This window comes from Cebus imitator, unplaced genomic scaffold (assembly GCF_001604975.1).
Source record: "Cebus imitator isolate Cc_AM_T3 unplaced genomic scaffold, Cebus_imitator-1.0 Scaffold306, whole genome shotgun sequence".
Classification (NCBI taxonomy): domain Eukaryota; kingdom Metazoa; phylum Chordata; class Mammalia; order Primates; family Cebidae; genus Cebus; species Cebus imitator.
The window spans coordinates 678383-701523 of record NW_016107621.1 but is presented as its reverse complement, the minus strand read 5'-3'; the positions used below and the strand labels follow the sequence as shown (position 1 = coordinate 701523).

Sequence of the window (23141 nt, the reverse complement as noted above, 5' to 3'; positions counted from 1 at the left end):
GCGCGATCTCGGCTCCACCACTGCAACCTCCACCTCCCAGGTTGGAGTGATCCTTCTGCCTCAGCCTCCTGAGTAGCTAGGACTACAGGCGTACACTACCACTCCTGACTAATTTTTTGTATCTTTAGTAGAGATGAGGTTTCCCCCTGTTGGCTAGGCTGGTCTCAAACTCCTGACCTCGTGATCCACCCGCCTTGGCCTCCCAAAGTGCTGGGATTACAGGTGTGAGCCACCATGCTTGGCCATTTTTGTCTTTTTCTTTTTTTCCTGTGCTTTCTCATTCTATGTTGGCTAGGGAGGTTGGTGGCAAAAAGAGAAAGCTTTTGGAATTGATCGAAAGCTTATTTACAGATTACTTTGTAGTGAAAAAGGTACTTATTCAAAAATTTTAGGAGAGTAGATGAGTACTTTCTGGGTCACAGATCCTTCTAAGGACATGATATTTAAAAAAACAAACGTGAGCCATATCCTATCCAATAGGACTTTCTGGAATGGAAATGTGCTTTATTTGTACTGTTCACCATGGGGACTACCAGCCACCTAGGGCTGGTGAGCACTTCAAATGCACTAGGCCAGGGGCAGTGGCTCATGCCTATAATCCCAGCACTTTGGGAACCCGAGGTGGGCAGATCACTTGAGGTCAGGAGTTCAAGACCAGCCTGGACAATACAGTGAAACCCCGTCTCTACTAAACATACAAAAATTAGCCAAGCGTGGTGGCACATGGTTGTAATTCCCGATACTCAGGAGACTGTGACAGGAGAATTGCTTGAACCCAGGAAGCAGGACACGGAGGTTGCAATGAGCCCAGAACATGCCACTGCACTCTAGTCTGGGCTACAGAGCAAGACTCTGTCTCAAAAAAAAAAAAAAAAAAAAAGGCAAGGCTTGGTGGCTCATGCCTGTAATCCCAGCACTTTGGGAGGCCGAGGAGGGTGGATCAGTTGAGGTCAGGAGTTCAAGTCCAGCCTGCCAATGTGGTAAAGCCCCATCTCTATAAAAAAATAATAAAAATTAGCAGGGCATGGTGGTGCATGCCTATAGTCTCAGCTACTTGGGAGGCCGAGGCAGGAGAATCGCTTGAACTCAGGAGGCAGAGGTTGGAGTGAGCCAAGATCACGCCACTGCATTGCAGCGTGGGTGACAGAGCAAGACTCCATCTCAACAACAAAATGGCAACAACAACAAAAACGCTAAACACAACTGAAGACTGAATTTTTAAAATTTCATTTCATTTTAATTAATGAAAATGTGAAGAGTTGTTTGTGGCTGGTGGCTATCACGTTGGACAGGCTATCAATTTCTCTCTCTGCATAACACACAAAATCCTGCACTTAGGGGACTTCTGGGGCCCCTGAAACTCACACATATGCCCTCCACGGTTTGGGGGGATCCCTGGATCTCAATCTGTCAATCACTGTGTCATGTGGCCTGATGGTTAGATGCTAAACACAGCTGTAAGCTTGCTGGCGAGTGGGATGATCAACTTGTCCCCCTTTGCTTGGGACATTCCCAGTTTTATCACTGAAAGCCCAGGCTGGCAAACAGAGACCCTTGGTCACTCTGGCTGGTTGCCACAGTGAAAAGGGAAAGGCAGAGGGTTGAGGAATCCTCAGTGGCTCTTTTTTTTTTCTTTTTGAGACGGAGTCTCGCTGTTGCCAGGCTGGAGTGCAGTGGCACCATCTCAGCTCACTGCAACCTCTGCCTCCCGATTTCAAGCACTTCTCCTGCCTCAGCCTCCCAAGTAGCTGGGACTATAGGCGCCTGCCACCACACCCAGCTAATATTTGTATTTTTAGTAGAGACAGGGTTTCACCATGTTGGCCAGGATGGTCTTGATCTCTTGATCTTGTGATCCACCCACCTTGGCGTCCCAAAGTGCTCGGATTTACAGACATGAGCCACCGCGCCGGCCCCTCAGTGGCTATTTAAGAAGGCAAACGTTTAAGAAGTTTTTTTTATTTGTTTGTTTGCTTTGTTTTGGAGACATAGTCTTGCTCTGTCACCCAGGCTGGAGTGGAGTGGCACGATCTTGGCTTACTGCAACCTCCGCCTCCCGGGTTCAAGAGATTCTCCTGCCTCAGCCCCCCAAGTAGTTGGGAATATAGGTGCACGCCACCACGCCCAGCTAATTTTTGTACTTTTTAGTAGAGATGAGGTTTCACCATACTGGCTAGGCTGGTCTTGAACTCCTGACCTTCTGATCCACCCGCCTCAGCCTCCCAAAGTGCTGGGATTATAGGCGTGAGCCACCGGGCCAGGACCTTTTATTTATTTTGAGACAAGGTCTCACTCTGTCGCCTAGGCTGGGGTGCAGTAATGCAATTATAGCTCACTGCAGCCTCGACCTCCTGGGCTCAAGGGATCTTCCCACTTCAGCCTCCCGAGTAGCTGGGACTACAGGCACACACCACCATGTCCAGGCTAATTTTTTTTTTTTTTCTTTTGAGACGGAGTTTTGCTCTTGTTGCCCAGGCTGGAGTGCAATGGTGCAATCTTGGCTCACCACAACCTCCGCCTCCCAGGTTCAAGCAATTCTCCTGCCTCAGCCTCCTGAGTAGCTGGGATTACAAGCGTGAGCCACCATGCCTGACCAACTTTTTTTTTAATTTTTGGTAGAGACAGGGTTTCACAATGTTGCCCAGGCTGATCTTGGACTCCTGGGTTCAGGTGATTCTCCTGTCTCGACCTCCCAAAGTGCTGGGATTACAAGTGTGAACCACCATGGCTAGCTGGAGAGAGTTTTTTCCCACCAACTTCTAGGAGGCTTTCCTCCCCGCTCCACCTAACTCCTCCAGCCTGTCCCTGAGGTCATGCCCCCAGTCTGCACTCTTCCCAATGCGTTCCTTGCTTTGGTGGCCCTGCAGAGCTGCTGGTGACAGAGGCGGCCCATGTGCGCATGCTGCGGGTGCTGCACGATCTCTTCTACCAGCCCATGGCGGAGGGCGGCTTCTTCCCCCTGGAGGAGCTACAGAACATCTTCCCCAGCCTGGACGAGCTCATCGAGGTGCACTGTGAGTGCAGGGCCGGGGTCCCTCTGTGCACCCCACTGCCCCACCGGCAGCTCCGTTCTAGCCCTGGGTTCAACCTGCCTGGGAACCCCAGAGCTCACATGGGGTAGGGGCAGATGCACCACCCAGCCCCGAGGATCAGATACAGACACACCTGCAGCCCTACCTGCACCATGCCACAGCAGGTCCCACAAAGCACCTTCCAGGCCCTGACGGAGCGCCCCTTTCCTCCTGCCCCACAGCCCTGTTCCTCGATCGCCTGATGAAGCGGAGGCAGGAGAGTGGCTACCTCATCGAGGAGATCGGAGATGTACTGCTGGCCCGGGTGAGATGCCCAGGCCCCCCTCTTCCCAGCCAGACACCTGGAATCCAGGCCTGGGTCGGGTCCTGACCCTGCCCTACTCCAGTCCCAGGGTCTGGGCTTCACGCCTCTCGTGCTTCAGGCCCTGTTCTTGCCCATCCCCACTGAGACGCCTGCCTGGCCTGAATCTCACTGTAGTTTGATGGTGCCGAGGGCTCCTGGTTCCAGAAAATCTCCTCCCGCTTCTGCAGCCGCCAGTCATTTGCCTTAGAGCAGCTCAAAGCCAAGCAACGCAAGGAGCCTCGGTTCTGTGCCTTCGTGCAGGTGAGGTGGGGTCTGGCCTCCAAGTTTCTGGGGAGGAGGATCCTGGAGACTCAGACTCCTTGGTGCCTGCACCCTGGGGTGCACCGGAAGCCTGGGCCATCGCAGCACCAGCAGCCGTTTCCTGCAGGAAGCTGAGAGCCGCCCGAGGTGCCGCCGCCTGCAGCTGAAGGACATGATCCCCACGGAGATGCAGCGGCTGACCAAGTACCCCCTGCTCCTGCAGAGCATCGGGCAGAACACAGGTACCGCAGGCCCGGCTCTCTGGGCCTTGGCTCTCTTTTTTTTTTAATTTTTTTTCTCATCTTCATCAGTGAGAACATCACAGCTCCTTGCAGCCTCAATCACCCAGGCTCTAGCTGTCCTCCCTCCTCAGCTTCCTGAGTAGCTGGGACCCCAGGGGCACACCACCATGCCCAGCTAATTTTTAAATTTTTTTTTATAGAGATGGAGTCTCGCCATGTTATCCAGGCTGGTCTTGAACTCCTGGTCTCAAGTGATCCTCCTGCCTTAGCCTCCCAAAGTGCTGGGATTACTATGCCCCACCAGCTCTCCTTTCTCTAACCTTGGCTGCAGAACCTGGAGCCTCTACGGCAGGGGTTCACCAGACCTGCTCTCTTTCTTGCCTGCAGAAGAGTCCACAGAACGGGAGAAAGTGGAGCTGGCCGCCGAGTGCTGCCGGGAAATTCTACACCACGTCAACCAAGCTGTGCGTGACATGGAGGACCTGCTGGTGAGCCTGGGCTGGCCCCACGCCCGGGACAGTGGGCAGTGTGGGAGTGGGAGCACGAGCCGGCCCCTACCTCAGTGTGTCCAGAAGCCATGCCCCACCCCTTGGCCTGTCTCCCACGAGGGTCACCATGTGTCTGGGGCTTGGCTTGGCCCTCAGTACCTCTCTCAGGGTCACTGGAGGTTGGGCGCCGCCCTCAGCTTGCCCCCATCGGAAGTTGCTCTTGGCTCTTGCCTTACCAGTGTGGGTCACTACAGGTCAGCCCTAGCACATAGCTTGTCCCCATAACACTCCTGTCTCTGTCCCAGAGGCTCAAGGACTATCAGCGGCGCCTGGACTTATCCCACCTTCGGCAGAGCAGTGACCCCATGCTGAGCGAGTTCAAGGTGTGACCTGACCCTCCTGCCTCCCCCACTCCCTAACTCTCCTTGGCCCAGGGGACTCTGTGATGCAGCCCCCAGCCTGTCCTGCCCATCCCATAATACACCCAGGGAACGAGAGCTCTGGTCCCCACCTCATGCCAATCCCATGATCCCCAGCCTGTGGTCATCCTCGGCCACTGCCCTGCCCTTCCCCTCTCCACCAACCCCAATTACCTCCTGCCAACCTGCACGAACCATCACTCCCTCCTGCCCCAGAACCTGGACATCACCAAGAAGAAATTGGTCCACGAGGGCCCACTGACGTGGCGAGTGACAAAGGACAAGGCTGTGGGTGAGTGCCAGGGCAGCTGCCTGGTGCGGGGCGTGGGGGCAGTGAGCTGGGGTGGGGAGGGTGTCTCGTGGGGGGGCACCATGTGAGCACTGCCCACCCCATAGAGGTGCATGTGCTGCTGCTGGATGATCTGCTGCTGCTGCTTCAGCGCCAGGACGAGCGGCTGCTGCTCAAGTCCCACAGCCGGACGCTGACGGCCACGCCCGACGGCAAGACCATGCTACGGCCCGTGCTGCGGCTCACCTCCGCCATGACCCGCGAGGTGGCCACCGGTGAGCACAGCCACTGCGTGGCCCAGGACAGAGGGTGTCTCTTTCGGGCAGAGCTGCCTGTGCAGTGGGGAGCAGACCCCTCTAGAGAGCCAGGGAGCTGGCATTCTGGCAGAGGGTTGAGAAGTGGGTGGAGGTGGGCAGGGCGGGGCCAGGCCTAGCCGGTTTTATAAGTGAGGCGGTAAGTGCTGCAGGTGTTTGCACAGAGGTGTGTCTTGTGGAAACGAGAGGAAAGGCCAGGAGCCCAGGGAGGAGGTATTTGTAAACATAGTGCTGGGGCGTCGTCTCAGGCCAGAAACACTGGAAGTGGCTGGAGGGTGAGAGTGGCTGGGGGGGGTTTCATAGGTAGACCAGGGGACTTGGCTGATTCCATAAGGAGGTGTGAGTGGGGAGGCTCAGGAGGAGGACTCATAGGGCCCTGGATATTAGTGGACAGTAAGGGGTGAGTTGAGCCATGGGAGCCCTGAGGGCACAGCCTTTGTGGGTGACTTCTCCAGCCTGTGCTCAGGGAGGGGCATGCATTGGGGGGACCTGGGCTCTGAGCCCCATCTCCCCCTCTCCTGGCAGATCACAAAGCCTTCTATGTCATTTTTACCTGGGACCAGGAGGCCCAGATCTACGAGCTGGTGGCACAGACTGTGTCAGAGCGGAAGAAGTGAGTGGGGTCTGAGTTCCGAGTATGGGTTGAGGAGGCTCAGGCCTCTGTGTTCCTGGGAACAGGAGGGCTGTGGGGAGTCCCCGGGATAGGGTCTGCGGGCTCTGACTGCCTAGGGATTTGGCCTCTCTCCCAAGCTGGTGTGCCCTCATCACCGAGACCGCTGGATCCCTGAAAGTTCCTGCCCCTGCCTCTCGCCCTAAGCCCCGGCCCAGCCCGAGCAGGTGAGTAGGGTCATGGAAGGAGCTGGAGGTTCAGGGAGGGAGCTGGAAGGTGGGGCTGGCTTCCCTACACAACTTCAGAATGCAAGCCCCAGCCATCTCCGTGTGCGTGTGCACGTGTGCAAGCACATGACTGTGCGTGCATGTATGGTATGTGTGTATCTGCACGTGTGTGTATACGGTATGTGTGTGCCGACCCCACCACTGCCCTGTCTCCTGTCTCCAGGCCTCTGTGTCTTCTGTTGTCTGGGCCTCTCTGTCTCCCTGTCTCCCAGCCTCAACTTCCATCTCTGTCTCCGGACCTCCCTGCCTCCCCACCTCCAGCTCTCTGTCTCCCTGCCCCTGCAGCCCCCCGGGGCCAGGGGTGTGGGGTCACCCAGCACTTCCTCCCCTCAGCACCCGAGAACCCCTCCTCAGCAGCTCTGAGAACGGCAATGGTGGCCGAGAGACGTCTCAGGCTGATGGTGAGACCAGAGGGATGCTGCGGGAGGGGCTGGGTTGGGGCTCCCCGGTGGAGAGAGGCATCAGCAGGAGGCCCGGCAGGATCTGAGCTCCCTCCCTGTTCCCCAACCCAGCCCGGACAGAGAGAATCCTCAGTGACCTCCTGCCCTTCTGCAGACCAGGCCCCGAGGGCCAGCTCGCTGCCACAGCCCTTCAGAAAGGTAGTCCAGCCCTGCCCCTCCAGGTGGCCACCAGCCCAAACAGTGCCCCTGTTCCAACTAGAACAAGGCTCTCCCTGTCAAAAATTTCCTTATGCCCAACTGCCAGAAAACAAATGCCCCCAACCCACCTGGCCTGTACTGCTGTCCTGGGTGCCCAAGCCCCTCTTCTGCAGCCGCCATCCCTTCCTTGCCTCTGTATTCAGCCTCTCCCTGAAACCTTCCTGCCCTGTCCCAACCCTAAACCCAGCCTTCACCACCCTAACCTCATCTGCTCAGGCTTGCCTGGCACCCACCCGCACCTCCAGCCCCTACACAACCCCTTCAGCATCCCCCATCCCAGCTCCCAGCCCTGCCCCTGTCTCCTAACTCTGCCCCCTTGTCCCTGGCCAGTGCTGTCCCTGAAGCAGCTTCTGTTTCCCGTGGAGGAAGACAGCGGGGCGGGGCCTCCTCCAGATGGGCATGGGGTCCCAGGGGGCGGCCCCCTGAGCCCAGCGCGGACCCAGGAAATCCAGGAGAACCTGCTCAGCTTGGAGGAGACCATGAAGCAGCTGGAGGTAGGGCAGGGCCAGCCAGGGGTGCCCTGAGTGGGCTGGGGAAGGAGGGGGGCCCCCCTCATCCATGACCCCTACCCCAACAGGAGTTGGAGGAGGAATTTTGCCGCCTGCGACCCCTCCTGTCTCAGCTTGGGGGGAACTCTGTCCCCCAGCCCGGCTGCACTTGAGGTCCCTGCCCAGGAAGGTGAGTGGGGACCTGAGGGCCTGGGCATGTTCTGGAAGGAGGCCCCCTCCAGAGCTCACATCCTTACAGCCCCTTCTGTCCATCTTTCTCTTTGTCTTCCCTGAGTCTCCCCACTCTAACAATGTCTCTCATCTGTGTCTGTTTCTGATAATCTCTGCTCCTCTGTCTTTGTGCCTGCCTGCCTCTCCCCACCTCCCTTTCTCTCTCCGCTATTCGTTACTCTCTCCATCTCTCCCTGTCTCCCTTCTTCTCCTACATCCCCCAGGCCTTTTTCAAGAAGGAAAGGAATTGGGGAGAGGACATGAGGGACCACCCCCACCCACACAGCTGCAGCAGCATCTCACACCCCGAGGGCCTGAGGAGAGGGAGCTTCAGGCCACGCCTGGGAGGGGCCCAGCTGGGGTTACTGGGCCCACATGGGCCTTGGCCATCTCTCCCTCCTGCCCTCTGCTTGGGGGACTCAGGGCTTCATTCCAGGGGGCACCGCGGTGACCCGGGCCATCTCAGTATTGCCTGTAGAGGCCACCCTCCAACCCCCACCCCCCACCCCCAAGTGCCTTCGCTCTGTTTTTATATGCTGAATTGGAGGTTTATTTTTTAATATATATTATCTAAGAAGAGATCTGCGTGTGTGAGGGTGGGATGGGTTCTGGCATGGCGTTGGGAGCTCTCCGTGACTGTCTGGCGTCGACTTCCTGGGTCTGTGCCTGTGTGCCTCCCGCGGTTCATTCATTTTGAACAGTTACTCCCCAGGCACTCCGCGCACACACTGGGTATGAGGCATCTCCCTGACACCGCCCTCCAGCTCCCACCCTGACCCCTCATGCTCAGCACTGAGCACCCCAAGTCTCTCTCTCTCTTCTTTTATTTCTGTAGTAAACTCTCTGGAGGGGACTGTTGGGATTGTGGGGAGCTGGTGGGGAGGGGGCCCCTCCTGGGTGGGGGCTGGGGGCGGGGTTATTGCTCTGAGCTCCCTGTCCCCAGGGGGGCCTGGGCGGGGGGGGGTGTTGTCAGGACTAGGGCCAGCACAGGGGGTTGGAGACACGGCCACACAAACACGTGGGGTACAGCACAGGGGTGGGTGGGCAGGGCAGGCTGGGCGCCATATTGCACTTTAGAAGTGGGGCCAGGTGGGGACCCCCCTCAAACTGGAACCTGGGGAGGAGGCTGGAGGCCATCACATTCCCTCTCTCTGTGGAGGGGAACTGAGACCCATATGCTGGGGCCGGGCATCAAGGGCAGACGGTCAGCTGCCCTGGTCCCTGCCTCAGCAGAATCCACCGCCCCCTACCAGCTCAGCTGCCGGTCCCCCCTTTGCCCGCCTTTGCCTTGGGGGGCACTGGGAGGCCCTCATCGCCCTCACTGTCAGAGCTGCAGCCGCTGACGTCGGTGATCTCCAGCTCCGAGTCGCTGTCCTCCTTCCCACCAAGGGCAGCCTCTGAACCCCCAGCCCCTGGCAGTGCCAAGCGGGGGGCCGCTGCCAGGCCTGAGGGGCGCTCAGGGCCCAGGCCCTCCCCTGTTGAGGCCAGCAGGGGCGTGGCTGTGGGGCCTCCCCCTGCCCCTGCTGAGGGCAGGTGGCCCAGGGAACTGGCCAGAGAGTTGGGATAGAAATGTGGGGGGTAGAGAGAGGGAGGCAGCTTGGGGAAGGGGCCCGTAAGGTACGGGTTAAAGTTCCAGGGGTACTCAGGGAAGGCGCGGCCATAAGGACCCAGCAGGCCAGGGGGCTTGGAATAGCCGGTGGCACCTGAGGGGCACAGGGGTAGGTCAGGCTGGGGGGGGGTCTGCCCACCTGGGGACCAGTAAACGGGGCCACCTCCCTGTCATATCCCACCCCATCTCCCCGAATCCCTCCCACACGGCATCTCACCCCCTCACAGCTTCCCCCAACTCCATCTCCTCCCAGTCCCCGCCTTGTCGTCCCATTCCTTAGGCACTCCTGAAAGCCCTTGTTCCCCCCTCATTTCCCTTCCCTCATCTCACATCCTTTTCTGGCTTTTACACACACACACGCACGCACACACGCACGCACGCACACACCCTACAGCCTAGCCCTGGGCCCCCTTCCTTCTCTCATCTTTTCTTATCCTTTTCCCTTAAGCCTGCAGCTTCTTCCACCATGCCCCGAGCACCCCAGAACCTCCAGGCTCTTACCAGAGCCCAGGAACGGGAAAGGGCTGTCCAAACGCAGTTTATCCGTCTCGGAGGTGAACAGGGGTGTCCGAGCCCCTGGCTCTCCCAGGCGTGGGGCAGAGAACAGGGTCTGCAGGGTCTAGAGAGAGAGCGGGAGAAGCAGCCCTGCTCAGACGGTCCCCTCCCCAGAGTGGGCACCAAGTGCTTTGGTTCCAGGACCCCAGTACCCAGACTCACCTCAGGAGTGAGGGGAGGAGCATCTGGCCCTGGGGCCCCCCCAAAGGGACTGGGGGTCAGCAAGAGTGGGGAGCCGGTGGCAGCTGCCGCCACGTCCAGCAGCGGGTAATTGACAAGCACGACTTTGCTAAAGTTGAACTTGTAGGTGAACCTCTTCCCTTTGGTCTTGTGGAGAATCCGCTTGTTATAGTAGTAACTGTGGGGAGATCAGGTGGTGGTGGGGAGGCCCAGGGGGAGCCCTGGGGCGGGGTCTGGGTTTCCTAATGCGTACAGTCCCAGGCATGGTGCACAGAGCACTAGAACTTACTTGGGAAAACTGAGGCTCGCAGAAGTCCCTTAACCTCACAGGGCAAGGAAGGGATGAGGCAGGAGCGGGGACCCTGCCCTGTGAGACTCCAAAGCCGAGATTTAGGGATTCTTCCTCCCACCTCCCCTCCACTCACAGCCCAGGTTTAGGGGTCCTTCCTTTCACCTCACTCCCACTCATGAGTAGCTATGGTGGTTGCTCATGCACAGCCCGGTGCCTTGGTGGGATCCAGCAGGAAACCCCCAGGATGCGGAGGGGGCACCGGAGGGGCAGTAGGAGGGGGGTAAGGTGGCATCCAGCCCCCAGCCTGTCCTCACCGCAGGGCCCGGCTCAGCTTGTCGTAATTCATGTGGGGCTTGCATTTGCGAATGCCCCACAGCCGGGCCACCTCGTCGGGGTCCTTGATGACGAATTCTCCATAGTCCCCCTGCCAGGCAATAACACCCTGGTACTCCTCCTTCTGCAGCAGCTCCAGGATAAAGTGCCACAGCTGGATCTGCCTCGAGCCAGGGGATGACTCCGGCTTATAGGCCCAATCCGGGAAGGCAAACCCTGGGGACGGGAGGCAGGAAGTGGCCTGGGGTCAGGATGCCAAGTCCAGGGCTCTGGGTGCTGCTGGACTCTAACCTGGGAGGCATCTGGTTCTCCTCCAGCCTCAGGCATCTTTGGGGACCTGGTTTCCACTCTCCAAACCTCTTCCCCTGGTGTCTGGTCCCCAAATCATCCAAATAGGGGCAGAACCCAGTTATTCAGGAACCCTACCTAGGTTGGTGCCAGTCTGGTCCCCTACCTTGGCACACCTCCCCCAGGCTCAGCATCAGGGGGTGGAGTTGGGAGGGACCGGCTTCCTGCTCCCATGACAGTAGGGAGGAATGGAAGGGGTGCTCCCTCCACAGCATTAGTCCTCCCGCTGCCCCCAGCCAGCCCCGGAAGGTCTTTGGTCTCTCCCGCACCCTACAGTGCCCGCAGCTCCTGCTGTCCCTGTTCCCCATTCCCCATCCCCCGTTCCACCTTTTGGCATTCCCCAGAGCCCCCCACTGACACACCCTGGCATATCCAGGCTGTGGTTGTGTGCATGTCTGCACCTTTCCTGTCCGTGTCCCCCCCATCCCATATCCATGCCCATGTCCATCCAAGAGCAGTCCAAAACAGGGTGTATGTACATGCGCACATACTCACCGATGCCCACGGAAGACATGTCACACAGACATCAGTTCACACGACACACAGCCACACTGGATCACAGGCACAGCAGAGTGCCACATGTGCTGGGGGCCGCCAAGGCTGGCATGGCAGACAGGCTGCCCAAGACTCAAGGTCACATCATCTCAACAACCCCAGGGTGCACACCCGTCACAGCACACAATTACACATCTCAGGACTGGGACCTAATAACAACTGTGCGACACACACAGGACCACAAAGGCCCAAAGAACACACTGTACAATGGAAGCAGTGAACACACCACAAGATGCCCATGTCCCCAGACACAGCCCAGCAGTCACACACAGGGTGACAGCGTGTCAGCAGAGCAACTTCCCAAACCCACACACGGAGGCATCCACGCGTCAGCCCTGACACCCACGGCTCACTCAGCATGACATCTCGCATACAGAGCAGGGCACTCCGCTGTCCATATACCCTCAGGAACTGGGCACCCTGAAATCTCACCCCCCCCCATGCAGAAGGCCCCAGGCCATGGATCCAAGTTCTGTAGTCACTCCTATGCTATCTGCTCTGCTCCCTACCCACTCCTCAGAGACCCCAGACCCAGGCATGAAAACAGAAGGCAGAGTGAGTCCATAAAAAGCTGGCGGCAGTACAGGAAGGGAAGGTGGTGTGGGCCAGGGCAGGGGAGACCACCAGTGTCGCTGTGTCCACTTGCTGTGTGATTACTGGCAGGTCCTTGCCCTCTCTGGCTTAGAACTTCAGAGGTGGGAGGCAAGGGGGTGCAGGGTCCTGCCCAGCCTGCCAGGTATATAAAAGTGGGTGCTCATGCCTCCCGGCCTGAAAGCTAGGGAGCTCCAGGCATTTTACTCCTTGAGGGAGAATTTTTATCTCAATTCCTTTTTGGGTCTTTCTCACCTCCAGTGACAGGGCTGGATCCAGACTCCAGCTCTGACCCATCCCATACCCAGAACACGTCCTGCTGGGGAGGCAGCTGTATCACAGACACACCCGCAGGACCCCAAGGTGACAACGGGACACCCCACCTGGATACACCACCTGTCCTCCAATGCACACCCTCAACGTGTCATACCTACAAGGCACAGGCACAGCTAGAGAGAGGACCCCCAAACTCAGTAGGCAGACACACACGTGACAGACAAACCCCCAGAATTCACTCATGCACACACGGACTCTGCGCTGAAAACCAGACACAGCCCCCAACACAGAAGTCCAGGGACGCATCCCCCACACAACCCCAAATGCACCAAGACATCACTGCGAATGCCACACACCATGAGACTGACTGCAAGAAACAGGCAAAGGCTCCTCACCCCATTCCGGCAGAGGCAGGGTCCATGAGCTGGCAGACACCCCCACCCCAAAATGCAAGCGCGCCCAGCCCAGAGACACTCAGGTAGCGAAATGCACAAGCTCACACAAAGGCTGCGCAGACACATTCTCCCAGTGTGACCCCTTCTAGAAACACTGAAGTGTGACACAGGGACACACTGAAATGAGACCCCAAATAACCAAGCACAGTCTCTCTCTCACACACGTGCGTGCGCGCGCACACACACACACACACACACACACACACACACACACACCCCTCCTGCTGCACACCGGCGCGGTGTCTTACTTGAGCTCGAATGCATGTCCAAGCCAGCCTCACTGTCCACCCCGAAGCTCCAACCCTCCACTCTGAGCAAGCTGCCCTCTCTCCCAGAGCTCCGGCTGGCCAGGTTACGCCTGCACATCCCTCTGACCCAGCAGTGCCGTCGGTCCGTCTGTCCATCCATGCCTGGCCTAGTGCCCCTCCAGCCCAGTCCCTGCTTACTCCCCCCGCAGGTCCTGCGTGGGAGCAGGCTGAGATACACGTGGCAGGGATGCCCCTCAGTCCTCGCCCCTCAGTCACCTCCGCACCTCACCCACCCTCCAGAAGACCCGCATGTCCCAGCAGGCAGGTGGTCGGGGAATCTGGGTGCAAAGTTTTTAGCCAAGTTTCTCAGGAAGGGGTTTGATTTGGGAGACTCTGACCAAGACCAAGAGAGGAGGACTCACAGACTAGAGTGAGACATGTGGAGACAGAGAGAAGTGGGGTGTGGCTCACTGGGGAGGCCTGACGGCTGGGGGAAGGGGTCGGGGAGGTCCGGGCCAGTTACCGGGGGTCCAGAGAGCCGGCAGGGCGGGCGGGGCGAAGAGAAGGTCGGAGACGCAGCTACAGTCCATGGCGCAGCCGGCCCTGCAGAGGCCGGGAGGGACACACGGGGACAGGGTGAGCAGGAGAGACAGACACAGGTCAGCCAACAGGGTGCTGCCCGGGGCCTCCCCTCTCCCAGGTCCCCACCCCAGCCCTCCGCCCTCCCCTGCAATCCCTCCCGCAGGCTCCGTGTCCCCAGCCAGCCGCTCCGGCGGCCCATTCCTTCCCTCCCAGCCTCTCCTCCCGCAACCTCCTCCTCACTCGATGCCTCCATCACTAACCACGCCGCTCCCAGTCTCCCTCCCCGCTCCCCACCACTCGCTCACGCTCTCACACTCGCGGGCTCTCTCGCCCGCCCGCGCCCCGCACCGTCTCTGCTGCCGTCTCCCATCCCGGTCTCCCGCCTGACCTCCCGGGCCGGTCGGTCCCTGCATCTCTGGGTCTCCCTCTGTCTTTCTCTATCTGCCCCAGATTTACCTTGCTCCGAAACTTGCCCCACGCCCACCCTGCCTGGACGACCCACAGACAGGCGCAGCCCCGACCTGCTGCAGCCCCTGATGGGCTGGAGGGGGCAGGCCTGGCACCCCCTCCTCCAGTCCCTGCATCTCTGGGTCTCCCTCTGTCTTTCTCTATCTGCCCCAGATTTACCTTGCTCCGAAACTTGCCCCACGCCCACCCTGCCCGGACGACCCACAGACAGGCGCAGCCCCGACCTGCTGTGGCCCCTGATGGGCTGGAGGGGGCAGGCCTGGCACCCCCTCCTCCAGTCTCCTACTCCACAGGGCAGCCCCCAGTGCCCTGCAGGAGGCCTCCACAGACCCCAGACCTGCTGCTCGCCCTGAAGACCCCTTCCCCTTGCATCTGCCTCCCCTGTCAGGCCCTCTCCCTCAGACACTCCCTCTCCCTAGATACCTTACGCCCCTAAGATACTCCATCCCCTCCTCATTCCAGCTTCCCCTCCACACCCACACCCACGGAATCCGCTCCCTCTCACACCCCACCGCAGACACATGCTACCCTTGCGCTCCCGAGACCCCTCCCGTCAGGCACTTCAGCCCCTCACTGCCACCCTCAGACCCCACCTCTGGAGCACCTTCTTCCTGGAGATGCCCCAGATGCTCTCAACCCACTCTTCTGACACCCCAATACTCCCCACGGCTCCCATGCCCCCCCAGACGCCCCTCAGACCCCGGCAGCCTGCACTGTGTTCCCGTCAGCCCCGCCTACTCCCTGGACACTGGACAAGACTTTTCAGATACCCCAAGTTGCCTCAGACTCGCCAGGTCCCCCCCCCAGAGGCCCCAGCCCCAGATGCCCCCCACCTCCCATCTGCCTCCTGGAGCCTCCCCAGTCTCAGGCCCCCTCTGTTCCCACACCTGTCTCCCCTTCTTTCTCCATCTGTCCCGTCTCTCGATCTCTCTCCCTCTCCATCTCTGCCTCTCCCCTTCACTGGGTCTCTTCTCCCTTCCTTGCCTCCCCCCACCATCTCTCTTCCATTTCTGTCTCTCTCCTCCACCTAGGGGTTCTCTCTCCCCACCTCACTGCCCTCTCCCCCTCTCTCCCTCCACCACTCAAGTCTCTTCTGTGTTTCTCTGTCTCCCACCCCCGCCTCTTTTCTGTCTGTCTCTCCCTCTTTCCAGTGTGTCCATCTCTGTCTCCCAATGACTTTCTCCCCATCTCTGCGATCCATCTCCCCCTCCCTTTCCACCAACTGTGTCTCTCCCTCCCCCTCCACCATCTCTGTCTCTCCCTCTCCTTGTACCATCTCTGTCTCTGTCTGTCCCTCCCCTTGTACCATCTCTGTCTCTCCCTCCCTCTCTCCTGTCCCCGCCCCCACCCTGTCCCATCCAGCGTTTCTCCAGCAGCCCCGCTCCTCCACACCTCTCCCCCCCAACATTGCTCTCCCACCTCCCGTTCTCTCTGCCTCTCAGGGTCCCCCTCCTTCCTCCCCCCACCCCCACCCCCTATTGGCCCCTCTCATTTCCGTGTTGGTTTTGATTTCTCTTCCCTACGCTTTCAACTCCCCGCCGCCTCCTCCGGACACGTTATAACGAGGAGCCGTGGGATCGGCGCTCCGGGCCCTGCTCCCACGCTCCCCCCGCCGTGTCTCACTTTCGTCTCTTGCCATCTCGTGGTCTCTGTGGCCACTTCTCCCCGTCTCTGTGCCCAGCCTTGGTCCTGTGTCAGGCCCCACAGGGACCTGGACCCCCACCCATGCCCACCACCTCTGCCACCCTGTCCCTCCCATCTCTGAGTCCCCACGTCTCTGGGTCTCTGCATGGCTCTGTTTTGATGTCTAGGGTCTCCACACCCTTGTCTCTGTCCGCCTCCTCCTCACATCCCTGCCCTGTCCCCATGTCCCCATCTGTGTCTCCTCATCTGTTTCTGTCTCCATGTCTCCCTGTCTCTGTGTCTCTGTCTCCATGTCTCTAGGTCTCCCTGTCTCTGTGTCTCTGTCTCCATGTCTCCGTCTCCATCTCCCTGTCTCTGTCTCTGTTTCCATCCGGTGTCCGTCTCTTGGGGTCCCTTTGATCTCGCCCTGCCCTTGGCGCCCCCCTGGCCCCATTGATCGCTGATCGACCGATGGAGGGAGTGTGGCCTGTGGGGCCTGGGGCTGCAGGGCCAAGCAGGACCTGGCAGGAAGGCCGGACAGATGGACAAACGGCCCCAGCCCCAGTGGCTGTGGAGGGGGAGCAGCCACAACCCCCACCCCTCCCCGCCGGCCGGCGCGGTGCGGATGGGGACTCCAGGCAAGCTTTAATTTTTAATTTTATTTTGCTTCCTCCACCCCCCTTCGCCCCTCATCCCTACCGCCCGCAGCCATGGCACCGAATGTGTGTGCGCATGTGAGCGAAGCAGTGTGCAGAGGCGCTGGGCAGGCGAGGGCCCTCCTCCCTTCTCTCCCTGCCAAGCACAACCACCCAGACCCACACATCAGCCCAGGCACGCACACCACCACATCCCACACAGCACACATCGCACAGACGTACACATCAGCACCCCACCGTCCTACACAACACACACCTACAAAGCGACACACACCACCGCTGCCATACACAACCCGCTTCACACAGATGCATGTTGGTAAAGTCCCACACATCACAGACACACACCAACAGTGACACACACCACTACTGCTACACACCCACATCACACAGATGCATGTGTCAGTACAGTCACACACCAACACTGTGACACAGTCACACACACACATATCAGAAAAGTCACAGACGCACAGAAACAGACAATTTTACAGATGACACACACCAATTCAATCTCACACAGAAACAAAGACACGTAATCACAAATCCTAGACATGCTACGCAGACACATAATCGCACGCCGAGCCTCGCAATCAAATACAGTGACACACAGACAGCAGCACACAGAAAGACACACAGTCACACAGACAAGCACCACCAAGTGCATACATGTGCACTTGGTCAGGCATGGAGCCATAAAGGTACACACACCAGCACCAACCCAGACAGCCAGTGCACACGGCCACACACACACCCATTCACAGACACAGTCACAATCACACACACACACCAAGATCATCATCCCAAACATAACGACGGACACACAGCAGCCCCTGCAGAGGTACACCCAGACACACTCAAAGCCCAGACGGGGTAGGGGTGGGCACTCAGAGGTGACCCCAACCCAAGCCCCTGCCGCTCCTGCTGGCTGCCACCTGTCCCCGTCTGCCTGCCTGTCCCTCGTCTGTGGACTTCCCGAGCGTGTGTCTGCATGGGTGCCTGTGTGTGGGTATGTGACACGTGCCCTTATCTCAGACCTTCTTCTGTGGCTGTCTCTCAAGACACAGGTCTCCCAGTCTCTCTCAGCCCCTTCGGGTGTCGGTGTCTCTTTCTGTCTGTCTCTATCACTGAGGGTCTTTGCTGCTCATCTCAGCCTGCCTCTCTCTCTCTGTCTCCATCTCTGAGTGTCTCTGTTTCCCCCATCTCTGTCTCTGGGCATCTCTCTCTGTCTCTGTACCTCTCCATCTCTGGGCTCTCTGTCATCTCTCTCTGCCTCTGTCTCCTAACCCCCCATCACCCCGGCCCCCTGGGCTGGGGTTTAACCAGTTGTTTTGATTTCTCTAAGCTGCACCGGCCGCCTCGGGAGCCGCCTCGGGCCTCGCACCCCCCCACCAGCCCCTTCATCCCTCACCCAGGCCCCCCCATCCCCACCTCCCCTTAACACAATCTGCACAAGTGGAATGAAAATTGATTTTTTTTTTTAAATTTCATATCTTCTCCGGGGCTCTTTCTAAAGAGGAGAGAGATGCGGGCGGCCCAAGACCCTTCTCCCACTGCCACCCCCGTGTGTACACACCATGCCCCAATGCGCGCGTACACACACACACACACACACACACACACACCCAACTGCACCTACCCATGGCCACACATTCAGGCACAATCTGGGGACATATCCCTCCTTATGTCACACGCCCACATAGGACACATCTGTGCACACAGTAGAGACCCACAGTGACACCCACCAGTAGGCACACACACACCACACACATCCCCAGCCAGGGGTCTGCTGCCAGCCCACCCATCTGTCGCCATACAAATGAGCCCCCGACACCCTGCCCCATCTGGCTGCACAAAGCTGGCTCCCTGCAGTCACACACTGTGTGTGCTCACACACCTGTCTGTCCAGATGAGGCGTCCACGGGTACACAGAGCAGGCTCAGGGGCTGGCTCTTGACAGAAGACCCTGTGCCTGTCCTGGTGAGGAGGGGTTCAGGGGTGATGTGGGGTTTTCTGCATGGATGTGCCCCCCTCATCCTGGATGCCACCCCTATTCCCACCCTGCCCACATCAACCAAATGCTCTGGCCTGACCCTGGTTAGGGGTGCCTTTGTGCCTGGGGTGTACACACACCCCACATGTATACACCACATATACACCACACATACCACTTACGCACACCACATACACACCATATATGCACCCCTCCACAAACACACCACACACACTTAATCACACATGCCACATACATAGTATACACCACATACACACACCATACACACTACACATACCACATACACACATCACGCATGCATCCCACACACTACACATCACACACCCCACACATACCACACATGCACCACACACTGCATATACACATACACACATCACTACCCCTCACACCACACACACTACATATAATACCCATCAGACACACCACACACACCACATATCCACCACACACACCACATATCCACCACACACACATTCCACATACCCTACCCATTACACACACCATACACACATACCACATACACACCACACATATACCACACTGCATACACACCACACACACATCACTATCCCCCACACCACACACACTACATACACTACCCATCGCAGATATACACACACTGCATATCCATACCACACACACACACCACATACATTACCCATTACACACATACACAACACCCACCACACACATTATACACACCCCATACACTAACCATACACCACATGCACACCACACACCCTACACATACACACACATCACACTACACACATCATACACACCATACCAGATGCCATACATCACACCACATACACAACACACACTGCATACGCACACATCACACCACATGCCACACACGTAACACATATACCACACTCAGACACATGACACACCACACACATCACCCGCATGCTACACACCACACTCACACAACCACTCACAGCTTACTACTACTCTGAATACCCACACAGTGTAATCACCCATGGAAACACACAAAACCAGTCACCCCTAACACACAGACCCACAGAAAACACACAGAAGCACACACAGTGACACCACACACAATTTGGTGTTCACACTGCATCAAAGAACCACAGCCTCACACACAGACTTGGGCACAAGTTCACACAAGTTGCAGACACATGTGCTACCCAACAGCTACACATAAGCATGCACCACACAAACATGCAACCACACAAACATACACAATCAGTCATCAGGGCTCTTTAGGGCTGGACACACAGTACCACTCACTCAGTTATTATGAACCAACACTCAAGCTGGCGCATTCAGCCCTGCAAATTACCACGTGTGTGCACATGTGCATACAAACACACACCCATATCTGAATCCAGACTCAGACACAAGCCCATAGGCTCAGAGACACAACACCAACACAGCACCACACAAACACACAGCTGGTCTCTGACACACAGATTTTGGGGGCTCTTCCTCAGCTGCGTCCCTCACACCCACAGTCACCAGCCCAGCCGCTGGGGGTCCTCTAGGGGTTGCACATGCTCGGTCCTTCCACCGTTTCTCTGGCACTGAGCCTCCTCATCTTGCCCCTCAGAGCTGTCCCAGGTCCTGGGGGCCCTCCCTGCACAGCCACACCATGAGAGAACCCCAGACACAGCACAAGTCTAGAATTTTGGACAGTCACACCAGACACAGCTGAGTACCACACACATGTCACACAGACATGACATGCTCAGATATGACACATGTGGCTCACTCAGCTCCCACACTTAGCCACCTGTGCCCCGGAGCACGCATGTCTACACAGGTCACATTCACATATGCTGTGACACAAGACACACACACACACACACACACACACACACACACGCAGGGTCTTCGGCCTCGACGGCACTGCACAGGATGCACAGAGGGACAGAATGGCAGACAGACAGGGCATGGGCTCCCCAGGCTGGGGAAGGTATGTCTGTGTCTGTGACCCCCTCTTGCTTGAGAGGTGGGGAGGCTCCAGGCCAGAGACGGAGAGGCCTGTGGGTGCAGGCAGGGTTGGAGACCCGCACCCTCCTCCCTCTGTCTCTCCCTCTGTCTCCTCTGTGTATCTCTCTGCATCTCTGTCTCTCTCCCTCAGTCTCAGTCTCTGCGCAACGTCCCTGGGGCTGCAGACAGCACTCCAAACGGTATCAGTTGGGGGGTGGCGAGGGAGCGTCCCCAGGGAGGTGGGAGCCGCAGTGCCACGCACCCCGCCTACCAAACAGCTCTGGGGGATGGGAGAGGGAGGGCGGAGGCGCTACCAAGCACGAGGCAGAAGGAGCTCAGGCTGCTCCCGGACCCTCCCCTCAGAGACCCAGAGAGATGGAGAAGCTGGAGACTGGGTGAGGGGCACAGAATTGGGGAGACATGCAGGGAGGGAGAGAGACCTCAGGGGTGGAGAGTGATACCATGGAGAATGGAGAGGAAGAGGGAGCAAGACAAGGAGATGGAGGGGGATAGGTGGGAACGCGAGAGGGGGAGGCCCAGAGACGGAAAGAGACGCACAAAGTCCAGGAACAGTCCCGTAGGAAGGAGCCTGGGAGCCACATGCACACGCAGAGAGAAGAGACACAGAGACAGAGACGGGCAGGGGGAGATCCGAGGTGGGGAAACGCGGCAGAAGGAGCGAATCAGAGAGGCCCAGACAAAGTGGATTAGAAAGCTGGAGGTCAAGGGAGAGCGAGGGAGGCCGCACCAGAGGAAGGGGAGGAGGGGGCAGAGATGCGGAAAATTGAGGGATTAGGGCGGAGGCAGGAGAGGGATGCCAGAGAGCGCAGCCCTGGAGGTGGGAACGGAAGGCTCAGGTGTGGGCCCGGTGGCGGGCACATCTAACGTGGATTTCTCATCCTCTGCCCCAACTCGCCCTTCTTCAGTAATAAGGGGTCAGTGTCCCCTGGCCACCCTACGCCTCCTCCTCCTCACCTCTGCCAGGCCCCGCTCCACCCAGACCCCAACTCCATCCTGCTCCCTATCTACCTCCTCCTGGCTCCATCCCCAACTCCTGCCTTAATTCTACAGTGGTCCCCAGCCTCACTCCACACCAGGCCCCACTTCCTAGGCTAGACCTTTGGCCCCACCCCTCTATCAGAGTGACAGACAGTAGAGAAATGACTGTTACTTGGTGATGCTGGAGGGGTGGGGACAGAGAGCTGAAGTGGGGTGTGGTGCACACCAGCACCAGCTACTGAGGGAGCCCAGAGACCCAGAGAGAGCTCTTATAGACGGCAGCCACCAACAGCCAGGGCTCAGGCGTCCCCATGGAGCGTGGGGCTTGGCACTAAGAATGTACTGAGGAAATGATCTGAAGTGAAATCCAGATTAAACTGCACTCGGCAGGAATCAGAGAGACCGAGATAGCAGATCAAAGGGGCAGAAAGCAGATCGAGGGACAGAGATGTGGAGGGCAAAGAGACAGGGTCAGAGGGCTGGAGAGACAGGGATGGAGCAGAGAGCTGGAGGGGCAGGAGACACCGGAGCATGCGGGGACAGGGAGTCAGATGACAAGGAAGTGGGGATGGAAATGGGGAGAAGTGGGTGACCCAGGGTCAGAGAAAAGAAGGAACAGACAAATGGGGTCAGAGACCCAGGATGGCAGAGAACTGTGGACCGGAGGCTTGGGGCCGGCCTGAGGGCTGGGGTGAGGGGCAGGGCCTGGGTGGGTTGGGGCTGGAGCTGGGTGCCAGCCGCTGGGGATCCCACTAGGGCCCGGGGTCCAGCCGGGCTGGGTGGGGGTGCTTAGGGCTCCAGGGGCATCAGGCGCGGTGCTAATTCAGCGCCATCGATCAGACGGGATGAGAGCAATAAATTATTGTGACAAGATGCAATCCTGGCCCATGCACTGCTGCCGAGGCGGATCGATCCCTGTCCCCAGCCCCACACTGGGTCCCATGCCCAGGCCTGGGCTGGCGGGGATGCCTCTGCCCTCCTCTCCCTCTATTCTCCCCCCTGTATGCACTCACTCCCACTGACAGCCAGGTGAAGGGAGGGTGAGGGGCAGCCTAGGGAAGAGGCAGGAGGGGGCTGGGGGGACACCCCCTCTGACCCAGGCCTTTTGCTTCCCTCAGCACCCTATCCTCACCACCACCTGTAAGGTAGGAACTGCCATGTTGGATGCCCATTTCACAGATGTGGAAACTGAGGCTCTGACGGGAAAAGTAACTTGGCCAGAGTCCCACAGTGGTGAGGTGAGCCTGGATTTGACTGCAGGTCAGTATGACTTGAAGCCCCCCAATATTTGTACTGTCTGAGGACAGAGCAAGGGCTGGAGACAGAAAAGGAGGGAAGAGACAAAGACGAGACAGACAGAGTCCAGGATGTGGAGAAATTGAGAGAGTCAGAGAGCTGTAAAGACTCTGTATGGAGAGAGACGCAGACAAAGATAACCAGAGAAACACAGAAAACAAAGACTGGGAGACAGGCGAAGACAAAAAGGCAGGGTGGGACGGGTGGAGAGGCCAGAAGCGGAGAGAGACAGATGCAGAGACAGAGACTCAGAATCAGACAGGCAGAGATAGACACGGGCAAGGAGACATGGACAGGTGGTGGCAAAGGTGGAAACGGAGAAAGGAAAGGAAATGAGGGTGGGCAGAAAGAAAAGGCCAGCATGCAGGGAGGGGGGTTTGGGAGGCAGGGGTGTGCTGGGAGGGGCTGTGCTGGGGGTGTGTCAGGGGAGGCAGGGGTGTGCTGGGAG

At 58.3% G+C, this 23141-nt stretch overlaps 2 protein-coding genes across 12 annotated transcripts in view; one reads left to right on the top strand and one right to left on the bottom strand.

The window, feature by feature from the left end:
- Positions 1 to 23141, top strand: part of ARHGEF1 (Rho guanine nucleotide exchange factor 1) — a 45043-nt gene that overhangs the window by 16596 nt on the left and 5306 nt on the right. For 5 of the 10 annotated variants that reach the window (XM_017503085.2, XM_037729411.1, XM_037729410.1 and 2 more), the window contains 15 exons: positions 2868 to 3014; positions 3254 to 3336; positions 3511 to 3636; positions 3764 to 3878; positions 4266 to 4366; positions 4672 to 4749; positions 5002 to 5077; positions 5182 to 5349; positions 5914 to 6001; positions 6139 to 6225; positions 6619 to 6686; positions 6798 to 6884; positions 7275 to 7438; positions 7522 to 7622; positions 7888 to 8242. In XM_017503085.2, coding sequence (XP_017358574.1) covers positions 2868 to 3014; positions 3254 to 3336; positions 3511 to 3636; positions 3764 to 3878; positions 4266 to 4366; positions 4672 to 4749; positions 5002 to 5077; positions 5182 to 5349; positions 5914 to 6001; positions 6139 to 6225; positions 6619 to 6686; positions 6798 to 6884; positions 7275 to 7438; positions 7522 to 7605 — 1472 coding nt within the window. In that variant the 3' untranslated portion in view covers positions 7606 to 7622; positions 7888 to 8242. Of the gene's footprint in view, positions 1 to 2867; positions 3015 to 3253; positions 3337 to 3510; positions 3637 to 3763; positions 3879 to 4265; positions 4367 to 4671; positions 4750 to 5001; positions 5078 to 5181; positions 5350 to 5913; positions 6002 to 6138; positions 6226 to 6570; positions 6687 to 6797; positions 6885 to 7274; positions 7439 to 7521; positions 7623 to 7887; positions 8243 to 22515; positions 22882 to 23141 lie in introns of those variants that run through there. The other 5 variants (XM_037729409.1, XM_037729407.1, XM_017503089.2 and 2 more) reach the window with 3 other exon arrangements.
- ERFL (ETS repressor factor like) lies at positions 8240 to 13771 on the bottom strand. 2 transcript variants are annotated; one of them, XM_017503134.2, is made up of 5 exons: positions 13629 to 13771; positions 10614 to 10848; positions 9990 to 10185; positions 9774 to 9891; positions 8240 to 9366 (listed from the first exon to the last, which is right to left on the bottom strand). In XM_017503134.2, the coding sequence occupies exons 1-5, from the start codon at positions 13693 to 13695 to the stop codon at positions 8918 to 8920; spliced, it is 1065 nt and encodes a 354-aa protein (XP_017358623.1). In that variant the 5' UTR covers positions 13696 to 13771; the 3' UTR covers positions 8240 to 8917. The 2 variants fall into 2 exon arrangements, with proteins under 2 accessions (XP_017358623.1, XP_037585355.1); XM_037729427.1 differs by having other exon boundaries at positions 9774 to 10185.